This window comes from Opisthocomus hoazin, chromosome 7 (assembly GCF_030867145.1).
Source record: "Opisthocomus hoazin isolate bOpiHoa1 chromosome 7, bOpiHoa1.hap1, whole genome shotgun sequence".
NCBI classification, from domain to species: domain Eukaryota; kingdom Metazoa; phylum Chordata; class Aves; order Opisthocomiformes; family Opisthocomidae; genus Opisthocomus; species Opisthocomus hoazin.
Window position 1 is genome coordinate 68,456,163 of NC_134420.1, and position 22,499 is coordinate 68,478,661.

A 22,499-nucleotide genomic window follows, 5' to 3' on the forward strand; every position below is an offset into this window, starting at 1 on the left:
CAGAAGAACACTGAAACAGGTATACCATTTGTGAACATCTAGCAAATGCTCACAGAGGAGTTACTGGCTAACCAGGACTTGTATAAGAGCAGGTCTAAACAATATGGCTCCCTTCCACAATTGTTCTGGAATGGAATTGTGAGAAAACTCATAAGCTCTCAAATTAAGAGAAAGCTCATAAGCTGCTCTGAGCAGTAAGCTAGAATGTCTTGTTTGATCAGCATGCTAGCTGCTGTGGCATCTGATCATTTCAGTTCCTGCAACTTGGACTACCTGTGATCCCTGAAGAGCGTAGGGCTATTGTTTGGGCCTGCAGGAATGTGCTTGGTACTAGTACCTGGACATCTTCTCCTGTCTCCTCTGTGATGCAAGGTATTGTATCACAGCTTCGAGTTTCATAGAACTTCCAAAATTATTACAGTTGCTGTGTGCCTCATCTTACAAGTTTTCTCGCCTGTTGTTATAACCAGTATGCTTTTCATTATGGGTTTTTTATGTCCTACTGGTAAGCCTCCTGGGATTGTCAGCAAGTATTTCACAAGTAGACATATTAAGTTAGACAAAAAAGAACTCCATGTTTTGTTTCTGTATTAGTCAAGGAACTGAGGCACACTCTGCCCTCACTTCCTTGGATGCTAGTGGGTAGAAGGCACAGAATATATCCTAAAGGTGGATGCTGCTTCTAGGAGAATGTCAGCAGGTGTACACGAAGTAAAAATATGTAGTACTTTAACCTACTGTGTCTACAATAGTATGTAGTGCAGACAAATTGGAACAGTAGATCAAAGAAGCAGTGATAACCCAATATCCATACTAAAAACACCTTTTTTTTTTTTGTTTGTTTTTTGTTTTGGACTAGCTCTCGTCTGTTCTTGTGGACTGAATGCCGGCAGCTGGAACACATTAGGTGTGCTCCTGGTGTACATTGTCTTATGTTACCTTAGTTTAACCTAAAAGGAATCAAATTCCTTTGTTCCAAAACAGCTCTGTGATGTGAACCAACACACCATCAACAGGAATGATCAGGCAGTTCACTTAAAAAGCATGCTCCTGGTGTGAACTAATGCAAATACAGCCACGCCCTTAGAGCCACTTACTGCAAGTTAAGTGAGCAACCTTTCCCCATATGTTCTGGGTAAACAATTTGAACCATCCCCTCTATCAGCTTCTTCACAAAACTCTAAATAAAAGTACTGGAAGGAGAATGTTAGCTTTCAGTTACCTCATTTATTAGAGGAGAAAAAAGTTTGCAGAGAACGGTTTGTATCTTTTGGTCTAATAAGAATGCTGGGGGTAAGAAGAAAAGACGGCAAGCTTTCAGGTAATTAAATTATTTGAGTTCATTAATGAGCCTCTTTTTCCTTCCCTATTCATAAAATCATGATGTCTGTTTCAAAGTAGGAAAGTGGAGAAAGGGCTTCTGTGATAAATCTTATGGAGTGCAGTACTAGCTATAACATTGAATCCAGATGCTCAGAGTTGTAGAATCTCCTAACAGCTAGACCATATTGCTGCCTGCTATGCAACGATTAATCACTTAAAAGATTAAACAGACTTTCTTATAGTTATTTTAAGTAAATAACTAATATAAAGCTATTGTTCTGGCCTATGCAACACCATCCTGTTCACGTCATTAGAAAATTTAGTGGTTTTCCATTTAAGAGGGTTATTTCTTCCCCACCCCTGAATGATGCATTTTGCTTCTGCTCTTAATGTCACTGTTTTGCTTCGTTTTCCTGTGTTGAGTGTTTTGGCCACAGCTTCCACTTGAAATATGAGTGGGAGAAGCTCCCTCCAAAAAGCTTGCTTTAAAAAAATGGCATGTAAATATGGCACAGTGATCTTCACTTCAGTTTTTGTAGGAGGTGCAAGATACCAGTAAGGTGTATGCTGTGCTAGTTAAAGGCTTGTACCACATTGCCTATGTCTTCCCTTGGATTTTTTTCAATTTACTTTTAGACCCCATATTTTGACCTAGACGTGAGAAGTAGTTTGGTTTTGATTTCCTTCACATTGATGGTTTAGGTGTACCTGTGCAGTAAGTGCTGACAAAGCTATGTAGCTAGGTGTAGGACAGAATTTATTTAGGTATTCTCTCATTCCTGTGTATTAAGAGGCTTTTAGAAGGTTAACCAGAGTAGATCGGTGATCAGATGAAACCTTCAGTATGAAGTTTCTCAGGTGAACTTTCTGCACAGAAAGTCCAGGACTCTCAAATAACCAGATGCGATTAAACCAGTAGAATAAACCATGTGTGAAGATAGTACAAAACAGCTGAGTTAATATTGACTGTTGAGAGCACCCCAACTTTCTGGTATGCAACAGGTGCCTTCCTTTTCGATGTCATGGTTTAGCCCCAGCTGGCAGCAAAGAACCACATGGTCACTCTCTCACTCCTGCTCCCCCTTGGTGGGATGAGGAGGACAATCGGAAGGAAAAGGCAAAACTTGTGTGTTGGGATAAAAAGAATTTAACAGAAGGGAAAGGGAGAAGAAAATAACAACAATAATACTAAAAAAAACAATATACAGAGTGCAGTTTTCTCACTGCCCGATGCTCAGCTTGCTCCTGAGTAGCAAATCACCTGGCTCCAGCCAGCTCCCAGACTGAAATACTGAGCGTGAAGTTACATAATATTGAATGTCCTGTTTGATTGGCTGGTTCGTGTCAGCCCACCCAGCTTCTTGTTGAAACTAACCCCATCCCAGCCAAACCAAGGACAGATAAGGAGGAATTAATCGTGCAAGATGCTGAGGGACCATGGTTTACAGGCTGTCAGGATCTGTGTACATCTCTGCCTTTCTGCATCACTTCCAGAACTGCCGTTGCAAGACTCATCATAATATCATGGAGTTTGGGAAGTCCCACCTCCTGCCCAAAGGAGGTCTAGTTAGACGATGTTGCTCAGGAAATTATCCTCATAAATAATGTACTGTTCACACAGAGCAATGTGGGATCTTCTAAATGTCTTGTACCATCTGATTAAAACCTAGGTTTCACTAAATAATAACACAAACGTCCGCAGAGGAAAGTGTAGACCAGTATCAGTTTTTCCTTAATTATAACTGTTTCAGAAGAACATAAGGAAAGCATAGTTCTGTAGAAAAATCTCCATTTTACTCAACTTGACTAGTTTAGCTTATTTAATAGTTCCAGAAAAGGCAAAAACCGGAGATCTTCTATTTCTTTCTGCTTTCTCCGCTTCTCCCCCATTCCTGCCTCTGAGTACATAGGTATCTTTGAACTGTCTGTAACGATGGGTGCATCTGTAGGATTCCCTGATACTACATTTGCTACTTTAAACTCATCGAGATTTACTGTAGAAGATCTTTCTTCCTTGTCCTGGAATTGAGCTGTTTGAAGCCCCACTTGCTTATTGTAACCAAGTATACACTGTGAGTTGAATTGTTGTGGCTTTAGCTACTTGTCAATGACAACAGTATTTTTCCTGCACAGTTGCAGTTTCTCTAATCTCAGGACTGAAATGTTATCTAGAAGCTTTGCTAACGTTAACTCCTGCCCCCTCCCCTTCCTCCAGTGTTGTATTTAAATTCTTGTTTTCTACTGCTACCAGACTCTCATCTAAGGAAGATGGAAGCTGTGAAGCATGTCTGTAGAATTATCAGGATGTCTTCTGAAAGTTCTTGGTTTCAAGAGAACTAGCAATTGTTCCTCTATTCGTATTGCACTCTCTCTTGTGTTAATCCTGACCTGAAGGGACGCTTTGGTCTGGGAGCAGATGCTTGTACTTCAGGCTTCCATCAGGAAGTTACTAAACTGTAACAATCTATTTATGGTAGCTTCTTTTGTACTGCTAATAACCCAGCAAGGGCTAAGATTAAGTCATCTCTGTTTTGCGTGCATTTGGTTGTAAAGACAAGTTAGAGCCGATGAAGTCAGCAGAGGGGAAGGACAAAGGAAGTAGAATCTTGATTCCAATAAGAATTTTCTTTGTCCATTGAACAATAGGAATACTTATGAATTCTCTAAATTTGGCACTTTTATTTATTCAGACATGAAAAATTTAGGATTGCAGAAACTTCCAACAAATTATTCTCAACTGTGGGGGGCAGGGAAGAAGTAACTTCAGCCCACCAATAACTGCACTAGCAGTTCCCTTTTGGCTTTTTTACAAGTGGTGGTTACTTGAAAATTATTTGTTTGTTTTTTTTATAGATGATGTTGCTTTTGTATCTGTACTTGTTGGGATTCTCATAGTGGATCATTAACCCTTTTTCATCCTTGTGTTGTGGCTTGATATTTTCCTCATAAATGACGATGTACCCATTTCTGAGTTTATTTCACTTTATTGATCACATCTTGCTCTCGGGTTGAGCTGAGATCCGTGTAAACATTATCATTTTAGAAGGAAGTGGAATTAAAGCTGCTCTAGCACCTGCTAATGTAGGATGCGACCAGACTTCCTGTTCAAGAGGAAATCCTAATTTACTCTTCCTTGTAAACTGAAGGCTGATCAGCTTACCACATAGTAACCTTTTGACTTGTAAACACTGTGTTCCTTTGGACTGCTTTTAGCCTCTAGAAATTATTTCCCTCGGGCTTCATGGTAACTTGAACAGTAAACTTTGACTATGATGAAAAAGCAGCAACCCTTTTATGCTGAACTACTTTTAATGCAGTCAAACATACCTACAAACTCAAGTAGGTGCTTAAGATGCCTTCAAGTTCTAAGAAGGTGGCTGTATTTTTCTTTGCACTCTTAATCACCAGTGCAGTGTTAAACAAAGAAACTTGTTATCCATGGGGTATGGCAAACAAATTGAGTTATTGTGATTATTTGTTTTGTGATGCAGACTTTCAGCCCTTGAAAATGCTTGTTGTACGTGGGTGGGGAGTTGGCTCTGGCTGGAATAGTCATGGTGAATCGTTGGCAGTAGTGCCAGGTTTGGCAGGGATGGAGGTTTGGGTTGAGGCCAGTAAAGTGAGTTACAGTGCCGTTTTATTGTTTATTACCAGCCTCTGAAAAGATTTTTCTGTCCTTGAGGAGGAAGGAAGAGATCAAATTTAGCAGGAGTAGTATTTGTTTCCTCTTACTGCTAATACAGCAAAAGAAAGCTGTGGCTCTCCTTAGGAATCCCGCAACTGTGAGGCTTTGAATCAGGAGCAGATGCTGGGACCAAGAACTCAAAGTAGTTCTAGAACTTTATGTGAATAAAATCATCTTGCAAAGATCTGCCTCTAGATTCCTCTGTCTATGTAAATAGTAGATACTTAAGTAATATACTGCTAGCATAACCTATTCTGTTCCTCTGGGGATTGATACAGCTTACAGAAATGGTGGAAGTGGATTGATTCCCAAGGAACCTAGATTCCTCATTCATTCTTTTCCTTGTCTTCTCTTGCCCTACTCAAAAGACTTGAGAATTTATTTTCTGTTCTTTTATGGTATTCAAACCATGCTGCTAATAGAATGGTGGTGTTAAATCTAAAAGAGTACAGTTTCCTTTCTAATGCTTTTTTCCCCCCAGGCATTAGGGCTCCACTGGCATGTATGTGCCCAACTCCCATTCAATGTGTTTTTATGCATCTCTTTGTTGTTAGTATGGCTCTTAAATTGTTTATAAGAAATACTTTTAAAATAAGAGGCAGAACACTTTGCTGGCCCAAAAAGAGCAAGCTTAGTATTTCTTCTGGATTAAAAGTGTGTGTGAAATATACTTTAAACAAAACACATTAGCCTATGTCCTTTTCTTTTTCTTTTTTAAAGTTCTGGCTTCAACACTTTTCGTGTAGCATAAACACTTGCTTTTGATAGCAGAATTCTGTTATAGATAACATAAAGATACTGGTCTCTGAAGAAAACTTGTGACAAAATTTCAACTGTTTAAAACAAATGAATTATTGACGGCTTTTTTTTTTTTTTCCTGTTCTCTTTTGTCCTTTCTCCAAAGAGCACCCTTTTCATAATGTCATTAGAGAACACTGAGGATATTATCTGTAAAAAGGGTTCTCTTGAGAAACTAAGTCCTGAGAAAATTGACAAGGCAGCTGCATCTCTGGCTGCTCTGGTCTTTCAAGACTGTAGCACTCCAGAACAAACTAGCTAATATCTTGAAAGCTATCTTCATAGATAAAGCTATGGTGCTTGATGCAGTAAGCCAGTGGTCTCCTTTTCAAAAGCAATTTCAGCTTTCATATGCCAATCACAATTTTTATCCTAGTGCAAGATGATTATGTGAAGATGGGACTTCTTATGAAAGATCAACTAACTTATGTACGGTTCTCATGACATATAGTGCTTAGTGTTGTTTGTTGCCATGGTGTGTAATATGGTTGAGCAAGATGAGTTCCAGTAAGGTTGTTCAACAGGACTAGTATGTCCCTTCTAATCAGGAGAAATAAAATTTTGTTGTCTGTTGCACATTGAACAGTTGACCTTGTTCTTGAGAATGGTAAGTGTAGTGTTCTGAGTACCTGTAATGCTGATAATTAAGCATCATGTTGCTAACTTTTAACATGTGAACTTACATCTTAGGTGTCATTATGGTTGGCAAGGACAGTTCTGTGATGAGTGTGTCCGCTACCCAGGCTGTGCTCATGGGAGCTGTAATGAACCATGGCAGTGTAATTGTGAAACCAACTGGGGTGGCCTGCTCTGTAACAAAGGTACTTAACATTAATGTACAGGAAAAATAAGTTAAGTTGCATGATTAACTGATAACTCATTAACCATTTTTTTCCTGCTACTGTGCAACTACCTGAGTATTTCTGTCCTTATTTATTTTATGGCAGGTGGTGCCTAAATATCATAAGTATAGGCAGTTTAAGACAAGAGGCTTGGAATGGTCCTGACTCTTCTAACTCACGCAGTTGTTTCTGGCTCATCCTTCCCTGTTCTGTGGATAGTAACGAGATGACAGGCTGGCTAATGGATTATGGGGATGATGTGGGTGAATGAAGTTCAAATGAGAAGGGCATCTGTATATCTGACTAGGGATTAAAATGGTGAGATTTGTGTCCCTTGTTGATTGACACTTTTCTCTGTCCAGATCTGAATTACTGTGGAAATCACCATCCCTGCCTGAACGGTGGAACCTGTATGAATACTGAACCAGACGAATATCGCTGTGCTTGCCCAGATGGCTACTCTGGAAAGAAATGCGAAATTGGTATTTCTGGATATTGCATGTATCTTTGGAAGTCTGAAACTTTTTTAGGCATGGCTGCATTCTAGTTAGCCAGGTGGCATTTTTATATGCTTATTACTGCCTTTTTTTTTTTTTTTTTTTTTTTGTGGAGTGGAAGGGCTTTTCTGTGCTCTCCAAAAGCTAGCTTGGTTTCTGAGAGGGAAGTATGAAAAGTGATGGTGTGCAACTTACCCTTTCAATGTGACTGTTGCTTTGTGTGACAGTGGGGATATGCCAGCTCTGTCTCTCCTGTCCAGTGCCTTAGGCTGGCTGTTCAAAAAACCACTGAGGACAACAGAAATGCTGCGACGATTTCCCTTGGATTTAGATAAGACTGAGAGTATTTCTTCCCTTTTGGCTTCTTCACTTCCTTGCTCCAAGCATATGATTGGGCTACAGTCCCATGGAAAATGGGTTACAGGTGCACCTCTCTCCCTGTTACTTTTCTCCCTGCTACCCATTTTCTTGTCTTCTGGCTTGCTTGCAAATGTGCATCTTATGCAAGCCGGCAACTAAGGAAAGTAGTAGTAATGGATGCTGCAGTTTTAACTGCGGTATGGGGTTTGGGCCAAATTTTTAGCTGCCTTGAATGTGTTGACTGTTCTTTTTGATGAACTGAAATTTGATTTTTAAAATTGTCTTTTAATATGGGACTCAATACATTTGGATTAATGATGCAGGTATTTACTGTGAAAATGTGTTCAAGCCCTCCTGCAGAGTCACCTTGAGCAATCTAAGTGAAAAGTTGAGTGTATTCCCTGCTCCTGTTGGCAAAATGGAGGAGACTATTTAAACCTTATTTCTGATGCAGTATGCCTTCTTGGCTAGAGTCTAACAGATCTGTGTCTGTCTAACATGAAGAACTGCTTCCTACCTCAACCATGCTACAAAGATAGCATATTGCTTTTTTCATGTATATCTGTGTATGTGTTACACAAGAACTAAAATTTTTGTGTACTGAAGACTATTTTGTATTTGGAGACTTTTACTGATAATTCTGTCAGTATCTGGAGGTAAAGGGGCAAGTGCACAATTCCTGTTTCTTTCCTGTTTTGCTTTAAAGATTTGACGTTTGGAGAAAAATGAAGAATTCCTTCAACTTTTTCACTTGTAGTATTCAGTTGGGTGTTCCACAGTGACTTTCTGTGCCATAATGGATGGTTAAATCATTTCCAGTCTTCTCACTTTGAATTTTGCTGTTCCTTGATATAATTGTAGATTGAAAGAGCCCTTTTTTTTTTTTAGTTTAACTGTTTGGCCTTAAGTTGACTAAACTATTATCAGCAGAAGGTTTTCACATTTCTCCGGATGTATATCTTTGAATATGTATAAAGTGCTGTGTGGTATTAATGATACTGTTAAAACTAGAATTTTGCTTCAGCTGATAGAATGTGATGCACAGTTTTGGCTAAAATGGATGAAGTCTTTTCTTGGCTTGCCCTGAAGGTTGTGGGGAAGCACCTTGGCTCTCCAGATGACAAGGCAATGATAAAGGGAGCCATACATTTGATCGATTCTATACTGCTTATTAGCAGTAGATTGGTACATGAACTGCTTTAGGTACTAGTTCCTAATGTCCTTGATGAGGTAAATTTGGTTTGCAAGCTAGATAACATTCCTGAAAGAAAGACTGCAAAATATAAATGCTAGCAACAATTAAAAAGTCTTGCCTAGCAAAAGGATTGTTTTGTGTTTTCCAAAAGCTTCCCTGGCTTCGAAGAGGGAAAATATCAAAAGTGATGGCATAGAACTTGCCTCTCCTCAACTTGATTGTTGCTTAGTGCAGCTTCTGCAAGTGTTACAGCCCTACATGGTGTGACAACAAGCAGTACGGCCTCTAATTGCAAGTAGCTTTGTGCTTTGCTGTTTCCAAGGAACTGTATGAGAATGAAGCTAAGCAGACCTTTGATACTTAAACTGCTACTACTGTTCAGACCTCTGCATACAGCATATCTGTTTTGTCTCACTGAAGTGGGGGGTGGGGAGGAGTGCTGGAGCACTCCAGAGGTGGATGTGCGTGGCTGGAAGCAGTAGGTTAATGGGAAACTTCTCTGGCTCTTAGGATACTGAGATATGAGTGACTTGTCTGCCTTCAGGTTTTCTAGTCAGTAGATATGAAGGGAGATGAACCTTCAGTAAAATCCTGTGTCAGTCTCTTACGGGAGTCTTACTCTGCAACTGGTAGACGGAGGCTCCACACTTCTGTACAGGCACCTCTCTACTGCTTATGCTTTTGGTCAGTTTAAGTAGAACGCAATTTCTAACCGTGTAAGTTCTTCACTGATACTGGAAGAATACTTAGCAAGAATTTCTTTCCCTCTTTTTTTTTTCCTAGCGGAGCATGCTTGTGTATCTAATCCATGTGCTAATGGTGGAATTTGTCACGAAATTTCATCAGGCTTCAAGTGTCACTGCCCGTCAGGGTGGAGTGGACCAACATGTGCTATTGGTGGGTATGCATTTACTGAGGACTGACCCATTGGGTAGGAAGGGTTGATACAGCTTACTTGATAAGCGTTCTCAGTGGTATGGAATTTGGTGGTAGTCTTTTACTTTGCCTGTTTTTTAACAGCTATGCATTGGGAGCCTCCGAAAAGATTAATGGTACTGTGCAGCAAGGAGTACCTACTTGATGCATGTGAGATCTATAGGTTATAAAAAGCCTAGCTGGACCACATGTGAAGAAATGCCTTGTTGCCAAAGCCTGTAGGACAATTTCTGACTCTTTAGCCAGTCTAGAGTGAAATACAGGATGCATTCGTTTTAGGAGATATAAATGTGAACCTGAAAGGTTCTTCTCTTCTTAAAGTAGTAGAAGAATAGATTACTCACTTAAGCATTTAAGTGTCTCATTTGGAAGACAGGGCAGTGCTTGAAATGTATTATGGACCTATGTAATTGGTTTGCATGTTGTTTATGATTTGGGACACAGGATTTCTTTATCCATTTTTCAACAGCAGCTATCCTCAAACAAAATACTGGCTAAACTTGTGTCATGATCTAAGAACGTGACTTTCAGTGAATGTGTTAATCATTGGCAGGTTAACTGAATCACCTTGCTGTTTGCAGATAGGGGAGAGAGGAACTCTGAAATTTTTTTATCTCGGAGATATGAGAAAAGCCAAAGTAAAAATTAGGTTAGAAATGTTAGTCTGTTCCTAAGCTTATTTGTTTGTGCATTCTCCCCCTTCATCTCAAAATAACTTTAAAGAAAAACAAACAACACAAGTTAAGCCAAATTTTAAACCTTGTAACAGAAGGCACACTTTGACTTCCCAGATATTGACGAATGCGCATCTAACCCTTGCGCTCAAGGAGGGACCTGTATTGATGGTGTTAATGCATTTGAGTGTATATGTCCACAGCAGTGGATTGGAGCAACATGTCAGCTTGGTAAGTAATTACCTTCTAAAGTTTTGAAGAGCACTGGAGATGATTCCTAAATAATGAATAACTTTGTGTAAGTGTGTTTCTGATGCGATTTTTATTGAAGAGAACATTTAAGATGGGTGTTGCTGTTGGTATCTTAGTTGTTCTTGAGTAGAACCTAGACAGAAGCTTCAAATGAACCTGTAACTACTGAAGACCCAACTTAAGCTTAATTATAATAGCTCTTTTAGAATGCCCGATAACTTTTCTGTTTCAAAGTACAGCAATGGTGATGGTAGCTCCTTCTTTGTGGTGGCAGAGCAGTGACTGTAAGCTTAAAGAGGCAGGGAAGCGATTTGCCCTGACTAACATACTGCCTTTTTGGGTTTTGGCAAAGGGAAAAGTAAGGTAACATGCATGTGCTATTATAGGCAAGTGCGCATTAAAAAGCTGTGGTATGTAAATGGTTTTAGTACCCTACCGGTGTACAATATGAGCTTCTGAAGCTTGGATTGCATGGAAACTTTGCTTGGTGCTGTGGTAATCTGTTTCTGGGTTTGTTCTTTATTCTTTTCTTTCTTTTATCTTCTTTCACAGATGCTAATGAGTGTGAGGGGAAACCCTGTGTTAATGCTTACTCTTGCAAAAATCTCATTGGTGGATATTACTGTGACTGCATTCCAGGATGGACAGGAGTAAATTGTCATATCAGTTAGTATTTCTTTAGTATGTATGTTGACCATAGGATGCTTTATTCTTTAAAAAAAGGTTTTTATGATGAATGATAATATACGTACCTATACAAGAAAAAATACCGTTGTCAGGATTTTCCTTACTTCCAGCAATGGAAATTAAAAATAATGCTTCAAAACTTATTTAAAGGTATAATTGGTATTAAAATGAGCTTGGATATACACTTACATAACTTTAATAAATCTATCCGTACTCACTTATCCCGGATTCTGAATGATACCATGTACTAATTCAATTTTAAATACTTCTTATCCAAAATGTTAGAATTTAAATTAACTGATAGCATTTGTTTTAATATCTGTTCCACTGTAACAGAAATATAGAATTTTCTATTACATGTTTTTTAAAATAAGAATCTCTTAAGACATCAGTCATCCTTGCTTTCCATTGAAACATTTAGAAAAATCCTTTCTGAAAATTTGTTATACATTTTTATGCTAGACCTGTACTTTACAGCTTAGTCTTTCAGTATAAATGCTAATGCATTGCGTATTTTATCTATAGATATCAATGACTGTCATGGGCAATGTCAACATGGAGGGACTTGTAAGGTAACTCTTGTTTATTATATGCCATGTTGAAAGTAAATCTTGTTCTGGCTAGTTACGAATTCTATAATTTGCAGTTACAGGTTGGTTAAATGAGGTTGAATGCTAGAATTGTAGTGTTGCACTTGCAGGCTCTTGCACCATTTTACAAAATTATTTTGTGGTGCTACTGCTGTTCACAAATCCAGAATATAGAAATAACTTGAATTCTTGTATGCAAGTTTTATCAATAAAAAAAAATCTTTCTACTTTTTGCTTTTTCCCCCCCCCTTCTGTGAAGGATGAACTGAATGGTTACCATTGCTTATGCCCTCGTGGTTTCACAGGAAAAAACTGTGAGACAGAAACAAATGAGTGTGAAAGCAATCCATGCCAAAATGGAGGCCGTTGCAAAGACCTGGTGAATGGATTCAGTTGCCTGTGTTCACAGGGCTTCTCAGGAGTCTTCTGTGAGGTGAGGGCAGTGGTGGCATAACTGCAATACTTTCCATGGATTGAATTCTTGAAAGAAACGTATCTCTGGGTTTAAAAGGGAGTGACCCAAGGTCAAGATACTACCAATGTAGTTGTTACTTTACACTCTGAATAAGCAAATTTGTTGTACAGTGCTGTCATAGTAGCTGTAACACTTGAATTTGCAGTCTGATAAACTGAAAGCTGTTGCACTTAGGTGTTGGCTCTCCTTAATGTTTTAAGGCTGCAAGTATTCCTTAAGCCTGAAGCATTTTCAAGACCTGTGTCCTTTTGTTACACTAGAATTTTCAGGTCTTCATCCTTATAACTCTGAAGCGCAGAATTGAATTATCTTTCAAGTAATCCTACTGCTGTTGGTAGGGGTATCCACATAATTAAAGGCAGGCAAATAGGCAAGTATTGGTTCTCGGAACTCTGAGATCATTTTAGGAACGTGTAGTTCTAGTACGTTATGAGTCATCACTAGCACTTCAGTATTTCAGATCTGAATCCTTATTAAAGTACTTCATGTGAACGAAGTTCTGTCTCTTTCAAGGGAGGGCATTAGACTTTTCAGTGTAAAATTATATTGCCCTAAGTGTGTACTTTCTGGCCTTTGCTGATAGCCAAATACATGTAAGTGTTATTGTTAGCAAGGTAGCGTCAACTGGAGGCATTGGATTAGAATTTGGTTGGATTTGCTCCAGAATTTTTCGTGGAGGACACTGGAGTAGTCTCTCAATGCTGAATTTATTCTGTATTACTTACATTGTTAAAGAAACAACGCCCTCCTTTTATTCAAAAGTAAAGAGTAGCAGATACTGACCAGTTTAATAAAATTGGTGCAGTACCTAATAGCTCGTGAACTATTTATACATACAGATCATACATAGCTTGAGAGGAGCTCTGCTTTTGACGGATTCGTACCATATTGTGTAATTAAAGTTTTAGCAAATCTGTTTGAATAATAGGGGGTAGTTGGCTGCTTGCCTTGTGTATTGCAGGAAGTATCTACCCTTGATTCCAGATGCTCAAGTACCAGCTACTGAACTTACATTGGGAAGGGGAAATTTACACTAATGGAAGGAAACAAATGGAGATATCTGATAGAGGAGATATGAGAATCTTTCTCAGACCTTAGCTACTTTTTGTAGTTTGCTTTGAATGTTCCATATGAGAGCATGAAATAGCATGCTGAAGATCCCTCTGTTGCAGCTGGAATTGTATGTGGTCCTCTGAATTAAATACTTAACACCATTTGCATTTCTCTTGGTTAGCTTTGAATTTTTCTCCTATTTAGCTATAGAACTATTAAAAATAGGGACCAAATCCACTACTGAACTTAACTTTATGTCTGTAAGGCTGAGAAAGCTATCTTTATTACAAGAGAGATGTGAAGAGAGAAAAATTCACTTGAGAGGAGGAAAGCAATCCTTAAGAATAACAATTTGGAGGAAAGATACTGTGATATAACAATATCCCTTTGGGGACCACTTTGTGGATTTTGAGGCCAATTTAGGGCATCACCAGTCCGTGTTCTTGTGTGTCAGTCTAAGATGTAGAAGAAGCAGAATCACTTTGCTACAGCAGTTTGTCTGTGTTAAGGGTTATATTATGAAAGCTAGGCTTAAATTTTGCTTTTTTTGAATCAGATGGTAAGAAGTTTTCAAAATATACCTAGTATTACTATGTGTAAATTGCCATGGTGATAGTGTTTGTAAGATTAAGGTCCTGAGCAGGGCATCAGCTTGGTCTAACTAGACCTCCTTGAGCAGGAGGAGGGAGTAGCTGACCTCTAGAGGTCCCTTCCAAGCCCTGTGGTTCTATAATAAGTTCTATATGTTAATCGAGATGGAGAAGTTGCTCTAGAGAGCAGCATTTTAAGGTTCTGCCTATTTTAAGTTTCTTTGCAGGCACAAAGCTGAGAAGTGCACTGGTATTTAACTTCCATTATAGCACGTAGTATGTGGGTGTGAAGGACAGAGGAGTGACTTACAATGATCCAGAATAGTCACAGTAAGATGTCTCTCAGTGGCTTGTTCTTTGCTAACGAAGTTATTGCAAATGTGCTTATTTGGCCTCCTGCAAAGGAATATCTTTTTAGCAGTGCCAGAGGTGCTTTGTGTTAGGATTGACTAAAGTAACCTGAAGTTTCTCTCTGTGTTGCAGGATGGCATGCAATATATATGATTCACAAACCTATTTAAAACTTGAGGTTCCTTGTAAATTAGCTTCATCTGTGTCTTTGGCAACACAGATGATGCTGCTTACTCCTGGGAAATGAAGCAGCTACTGCTAACTATGGTCTCTCTTACAGATGGATATTGATTTCTGTGAACCTAACCCTTGCCAGAATGGGGCTAAATGCTACGATCTGGGAGGAGATTATTACTGTGCCTGCCCTGATGACTATGATGGAAAGAATTGTTCTCATCTCAAGGACCACTGCAAGAACAATTCTTGTAAAGGTACCTGCTGTTGTTCAGAAACTTGTAATGTATTGGTGATACGTTAAAAAAGAAAAGTCGTATTTCTGGAAGTAGCATGATGCAGAAATATTTTTATTGTACTCACTTGGACTTTATGAAATAGTGAGGCAGCGAGAAGAAATGCTTGTAACAGTCCTTATTTATAAATAAGTAGAGCGTAACTTATAGTTAATGTAACTTTTAAATTGTGATTAGTGTTAATTTTTGGACAAGTTTTAAAACTAAAAACTGATTGATGATGCAGATTATTAGGCTGATGATATACTTCTCGTTTGTAGTAATAGACAGCTGTACAATAGAAGTCTTCACTAATGCTACCCAAGAAGGAATCCGTTTCATTTCGTCTAATGTTTGTGGACCTCATGGACGATGTATCAGTCAGCCAGGAGGAAATTTTACTTGTGCCTGTGAAAGAGGTTTCACTGGAATATACTGTCATGAAAGTAAGTGAGAGTTTCTCCTAAATGTTTTTGTTGCTCTAAAACTTCCTTGAAGTTTTTGTTGCGAATCTTTACAACATAAAATAAAACATTAAGATTTTAATGAAGTTGCATAGAGCATTGTTTCAGGTGTACTGCTTCAAACCCAGTTTCCCCTGGTAACAGTTATCTTTGTAGCAATTCACACTTCCTCTGCGAAAGAAAACTGGTTTTAGTCCAACTTCAATGTAAATGTGTCTGTACCCACTACCTTTATGTACAGTCTTACGAGAAGCCGTAAATTTCTCCAACATGGAGGTGATGAAGAAGGGGCAGACACATTGGCAGCATAACTTAGAAGCATGTGTATTGCTGTTCCAGGCATTTTTTTGAACACCTGGATATCTTTCCCAGGTAAACTTAATGCTCTGGTTCGACTTGCTACATGAGAGAGAGCACATCTAGTACCTTACCAGGCTTGAAAACAGATGTTTGAGCTGTTATTATGTATGTACAAATGGAGTATAACTTTGTGCTGCTTTTCCCGGAGACACAAGTGTAGAACACTCCTCTAGGTAGGTGAAGACAGCCTTGAGCAATAATTGTTGACTTTTTGTCATAGATATCAATGATTGTCTTGGGAAACCCTGCAAGAATGGTGGGACATGCATCGATGAAGTTGATTCGTTTAGATGTTTCTGCTCAAGTGGCTGGGAAGGAGAATTGTGTGACACAAGTGAGTACTGCTGAGCATTGCAGGGTCAAATATTACAGCTTTGCTGTAATGGTGATGGTTGATAAGCGGTTGATAATAATATTATGGGTTAGTTTCTCTCTTCTAAAATTGCAGTCTGCCCAGTGTTTGCAAAAGTATTTTCAAGAAGATTTTTAGGTTGCAGCTCTAAAAGGCTTAGTTCCTTAAATAGGACTGTAATCGGGTTCTTTGGTGTAGTACAGGATGTATCTCAGGAGGAGAGAACTTCTTTTTCTCCTGAGGAGAGGCAAAAGTGAATATACCCTGTTAGGGGATATACTAACTATATTACTTTTATTGCTATAAACAAATGTACTTCTTAGTGCTTATTGTATATAAAAGTTTTGTCCCTTACCCAATCTGTTCATACACAGTAGTTTCCAAACTGAAAAAGCTTTTTAGCTTTAAGCCAGTGCAAGCAATAATGTGCTTCCACCTTACTGAAGGAATTTATAAATTTAATATCTGTTCCTTTAGTAAGAAAAGAACTTCTGAAGCCTGATTTTTCTCTTAATGAATATCACGAGTCAGTGTTTTGTATTCTGGGTTCAGTGGGAGCAGGCTTTTACTCTTGCTGCCCTGGCTTGAGATGTATTGGGCCTTGGCTGACAAAGAAGTGTGCTAGGCCAGTTCATGGTTATGTTACATCGCAGGAAACTGCAGTTGGTTCTTTTTGTACTGTGAATGAAGCCCCTTCTAAAACATGATGGCAAGGACTTGCAGAGATTATTGCAGGAAATGCATCAATTGAGATGTGAAATAAAGACTGAGAAGCTTTTGGCAGCTATCACTGTCAAAAGAGCTTTGTGTGGTCTAGATTAAGTTGGGTCTGGAATAATTATGTTTTGCCTATTAAAATGTTTGTTTCAAGTGAAAAGAATTTTCTCTAAAGCTCGTGTATGTGTGTATTTAATGTGTGTATACACACACATATATGTGTGTGTATATATGGTTAAGCCATGTAATGGCTTTAATTCTGTATTTTGAGACATAAAGTAGGAGAGGGAGCCTTAAGTCTCCTGTGGATGTCCTGGGTTGGGGCTCCTTTTCAGGACGTTGTGGTAGTTCAGAATACAACTGTAAGCTGGAAAAATGAAACTATATGCTCTACTTAGCCATATGGAATGATACTTTTTCTCTTAAGGTGTCAGAAAATCTTTCATAATTCATGTTGTTCTGTATGAAGTCAGAGGTTTTTTCCTTGCTTATGTAAAGATAACCCCGTAACAATTAGGAACGCTGTATTCCTGAATACTACACAATTTATTTCCTTTATAAAGAAATATTTCATACCTTCTCACGACCTTGGCTAGGCTAGATCATCTAATTTGAATAACTCTCTTTTTCTAGATTTCAACGACTGTTCTCCTAACCCGTGTCACAACGGTGGCCGATGCATTGATTTGGTAAACGACTTCTATTGTGAGTGTAAGAATGACTGGAAAGGCAAAACTTGCCATTCACGTAAGTGTTCTTTACTTTGATCTTTAGTTTACCCAAAGATTTGTTTTCTTTTTTCTCATGAAACTAGAGTTCCTGAAATTTAAAATAAAACAATTGCGGTGAAATAACAGGCATATTTTCATTACCTCTTCCAGTTTCCCAGCAACAAAATGGAACATTTAAAAAGTGTATTCCTTCGTATAGTGAAATAGCGTTGTAAGAGATGCCCTTAGATTCCACTCTTTTGGTTGTTTACTCTCATACAGCAAGTGGAACTATGCGTTTCTAGTATTGTTGCATTTAAATACGAAGTCTCTTTAAAAGTAATTTTGTGATTAAAATGTGACTAGTCTTAAAATTCAGCAAAACCGATGGAAATTAAAACTGTTTTATTGTGATGCATAGGCGAATACCAATGTGATGCGAATACGTGTAGCAATGGTGGAACATGCTATGATGATGGAGATACATTCCGCTGTTCATGTCCTCCAGAATGGATAGGAAGTACTTGCAACACTGGTAAGCTTTTTAAATAATCTACAGATAAAGCCAGAAGCAGCAGAGATGTGTTTCAATAATACTTAACTGTTTAGTAAATAGACATGCTGTTATTCTACCTGGCTAGTTCAAAGCTATTCCGGTTGGCTGATAACTAAAGTTTAGAGTAATTTCTTCCACTCACCTGACATGATACTGATTTTTAGGAAGCTGTTCTCCGCAGACTACTCTACAGGTCTTTTACATAGCTTCTCCTAAGCAGATTTGGAACACTTTGACTTGTGTCTTGACTTCTTAATTAGTCTTTAGAGACCCTGTGGAAAGGTTTTCTTGGGAACTTAATCCCCCACTTTGCTTGAAGGTTCCTAATGTGAATAAGTTTGTGATTGAGAGGCAGTATGAGCAGATATACTCAGGAGAAATGAAATGAAGTGGTTCTTCGTAGGGGATTTGAGGGGTTGCTGCCTGCTGTAGGGAACTACTCTTGATCTTTTTGGATATTGAATGTAGTCTCCATGGTACATTTTGCTGACTATGAAACTTCCATTAGGACCAAGAAGTTGGGTGAAGGTAATCTAGTATAGTTTTTGTACTTTTTAGATACTATAGTGGCATTTGATCAAAATCTGAACTCGAGATACTAGTATTGTATTATGAAGTACACTTCATGACCTGGGTAACTTCCAAAGAAGAATTTAGCAGCATTTGAAGGATACTTAAACAGATGGGGGGAGAGGGAGGGGGAGAAATAATCTTTTTTTTTTTTTTTTTTTTTTTTTTTTTGGTAAAACTTCATGGTTCAATCAAACAATTGAATTGGGGTGATGGTGACGGTACGTGAAAGATGATCATGTGATGTGACTATTTTTGGAGTCTTTTGACCTGCTTCTAAGTCTTGCACTGTTGACTTAATACCAGAATCCTGAATAACATTTGGCATATCCAGATGATAGATACTTTTTTGTCTTCTGTGATAAATGGAGACCTTTTCTGTTTTCAAAGCTAAGAACAGCAGCTGTATTCCAAACCCTTGCATGAATGGTGGAACATGCGTTGGCAGTGGAGACTCCTTTTCTTGCATCTGCAAAGAAGGATGGGAAGGACGTACATGCACACAGAGTAAGGCTTTTCTCCTTTCTTCCCCTGCATTCCCCTGGGATACTGGGAGTGTCTGGCACAGAGCTGTTAACTGAAGCAAAACAAGTTTATAGAGTTCATGTGCCAAAATATCTGAATCATTCAGGGTGGGAGGTACGTAAAGATGATGGTCAAGTAATGAATGAAAAGAACTTGTCATGCTGCTTTTAACATCTAGTCTCTGCCAAAATAAGACTTTCAGACTTGTATAGAAATATATTTTTGGGAACATGTGGAGAGCAAAAAAAAAAAAAACACCTCACAGAAATGCTGATTTTAATGACTAAAAGTATGTGGAAAGGCAGGCAGTAGTGTATATTGCATCATTTTTTCTGAGGATAGCAGTTAACTACTTTGACATACCAATATAATTAATTGGTTAGGTGGAGTAAAGCTTGCAACTTTGATATTTTTTTTCTTTTTAATTTTTTTCCCCAAGGTGTAACATGGGGTGGGGGGGGGGGAATCTGAGTTCTGTTCTTACTCTAAATGTACTGTGAAATTACTGTTGTACTGATGTATGCCATAATGGGCTGTTTTAAAACTGACAGTGCTAGTATAAATGCTAACAAATAATTCAGAGTCATTTATAGTGGGAAAGATTTGTTTAAGAAATCTGGCTAGTTGTCTGTATACATATGAAGTGCCAAAGTAGTAGTAATCCTTTAGAAAGCTTTTAGAGCCTGGTTGAATTACCCACTACCAATGCAACCAATACCTTGTTTATTTCTGTTATGTTGCCATCGTGCTGCATGTCAGTGTGTGCTTTTGATGTATCAAAATACACCAAAGTTCTGAAATTTTAGATTTCTCAATCTGTTCATCAGATTTAAGGTCTAACTGAACTTTCTGTGCAAGTGTGGAAGAAGGTATTCAATTCTGTATTATTTTTCTTTGCTTTCCTTATCAAATACAGTGTCTCTTGAGCTATAATAGAATACATTAGAAAATAAATATGCCACTAGTTGTACTAATCTGTGTTGTCCTTTTTTATAGATACCAATGACTGCAACCCTCATCCATGGTAAGTATGCAAACTCCACTTCTGTACCTATTGTGAAAATAGAAGCGAGGACATTAATAGGGATTTCCATTCCAGATTAGAACTAATTCTACCCTAGAACAATTGAAGCCAGACTCTATAAAAATCTTAAAACAATTTTTTGTCATGCCTTATGTATTCCTTGACAGCAAAGACTACAAAAGAATCCTGAGTTGATTCATGTATGAAGAGATAGAAGTATTTTAGTGCAGTCTTCATGCTAGAACTGACTAGTAACTTACTGTGATATGAAATGAATTAGACTTAAGAACAATTCAAGCATCTACAGTTGAGTTTTAGAATAAAAAAAACCAAGAAATCAAAAACTGTTAGGTTACAATATATAATTTTAGATAATATAAAAATCTCCTGTTAGATCAAATACTATGTATAAGTGTGTTTTAAAAACAAAATTAATTTTTTTGAAGATAAAATGGAGTATTTTAAATATAGATGTGGATATTTATGGTTGAAGGGGAAAAATATGGATATGTGGATGAAGCAAACCATCTACCTTATCTTTGTCCATTCTGGTGCAATAACCTGTACTTCACGTATTAAAAAAATAAAAAACCCACACGAAACAAAAAAACAACAGCAAAAAGCCACACCAAGTGAAAGCTCAGGCTTTCTCTGTATTCACTTTACAGTGCTGTTTTATCTCTTGAGTTCCGCTGATACACCTCCCCACGCATGCACACGCTTTTGTAGGATGTTGCTGTTCTAACAGGTGACTTACTAAGCAATATTGTTTATCTAGCATTATATTTTCTCTGTTGATGGTAATATCTTGTCCCTCCAAACAGCAGCAAAAGGTTTAATTAACAAAGCTTTAATCAGAGACCGATGGAAAAAATGTAGATGGCTTAAGTAGGCCCATATTATGAATTAGCAGGAACTTTTTAATTCTGAATTGTTGAATAATGAGAAGTACTATGAACAGGGACAATAGAAATTTGCATTTCAACATGCTGCATGACACCCTAAGGTTTTTGCTCATCTTTAGACTAGTGAATCTACCCTGAGACTGCTTGGTGTAATGATAGCTTTATTATTTTTACAGTTACAATGGAGGCATCTGTGTTGATGGTGTGAATTGGTTTCGATGTGAATGTGCACCTGGGTTTGCTGGTCCTGACTGCAGAATTAGTAAGTACCTGTTTGGGTAAAAACCTGATATCCTGCTGCACAAATCGGAAAGACCGCTCTGTGACACTCTCTGCGTTAGATTAGCTGAATTCCAAATAATGAAGCAGAAGCCACTTACTAGTCAGGTACTGGTATCCTGTAAATAACAGTGACTTGGGTTCCTCTCTTCATTTCATTAAATGGAACTGAAATGAGTTGGCTTAAATTATATGCTAAGACTTGGTGGTTGGATTTTGTCAGATGTGTCTGAAGATTCTGGATTCATAGAAACTTAAGTATTTTTTTTGATAAGCAACTTGTCATTAAAGATGAAATGTATCACTAGGTGTTTAACATTAGAAACTGAAATACGCTGAGGCATCATGAATGAAGACAAAAACATCAAGAGTGTAGTGAAGAGCAGAAATATGATAAAGGTCTTTCAAAGCTATAAAACAAACCTGTTACACTGCAATTATTCTGAAGGATAGAAACCGAAAACAAAGAGGAAAGAAAGACCCTGAAATGCATTGAAGTGTTGGGGAAGAGTCTTTTTTGTTAGTTTTGTTTTTTTTGGTAAACAGAGTATTACTATTTTGACCTGAATGTGATAGATACCTTATTTTCACTTTATTTCATTTCTCCCTCTGAAAGATCAGACTTCAGGTCTTCTGTAGCCTCAAGGCTGTTGTGCATGGTCTTTCTACTCCATCAGTGTGGTGGTGTGCTTTCAAGTTGAGATTCATCCTCTTTCTGGCAGACAGGAAATGAGCCAACACCTCTAGTCAGAGGGTGATTGTAGCACTTGTGGTAGCATCAGCTTAGCAATATAGAACCAGGGATGGCAGATAATCATGAATATTGAATTCTCCTTTTCCAGAAGAAATGTGGAGAGGACTATTTGTACTCAAAGACAAGTACTGTGCATTTGTAATGGAACTGCAGACTTTTTTTTTTTTTTTCTTTTTTAGACTGGTATAGACAAGGGGAGTAGCTCGGACAAAAATGCCTTGTCCAGTCTTTTAAACACAGAAGATGTTACAGCTTATATTCTGCATTGGTCGAGAACTGGTGTTTAAACAGTTTTTCTGAAGGGTTGGGGTAGGCATTAATTTTCTGTGGAAGGAAACCTTTCAAAAGCTGTTTTGAAAGAGAATGGTTACCGTTGAAAATGAAACAGTTGGTGCCTGTGGCCCACACCTTGACAGGTTGGTTTCTGTTGCCTTTGTTGGTAGACTGTTATATAAATTAGTGTTGGTCACTTCCCCAGGGTAACAAATAACACATTGCTGTGCATCTGAATGGACTGTGCTTCCCT

At 38.2% G+C, this 22,499-nt stretch overlaps 1 protein-coding gene across 1 annotated transcript in view; it reads left to right on the forward strand.

Annotated features, from left to right (window-relative positions):
- JAG2 (jagged canonical Notch ligand 2) overlaps positions 1–22,499 on the forward strand; it is a 72,037-nt gene that overhangs the window by 39,655 nt on the left and 9,883 nt on the right. The window contains 15 exon segments of the mRNA XM_075426932.1: positions 6,497–6,627; positions 7,011–7,130; positions 9,484–9,597; positions 10,428–10,541; positions 11,115–11,228; positions 11,775–11,821; positions 12,099–12,272; positions 14,589–14,739; positions 15,039–15,203; positions 15,802–15,915; positions 17,284–17,397; positions 17,782–17,895; positions 18,877–18,993; positions 20,008–20,035; positions 21,117–21,202. Coding sequence (XP_075283047.1) covers positions 6,497–6,627; positions 7,011–7,130; positions 9,484–9,597; positions 10,428–10,541; positions 11,115–11,228; positions 11,775–11,821; positions 12,099–12,272; positions 14,589–14,739; positions 15,039–15,203; positions 15,802–15,915; positions 17,284–17,397; positions 17,782–17,895; positions 18,877–18,993; positions 20,008–20,035; positions 21,117–21,202 — 1,703 coding nt within the window.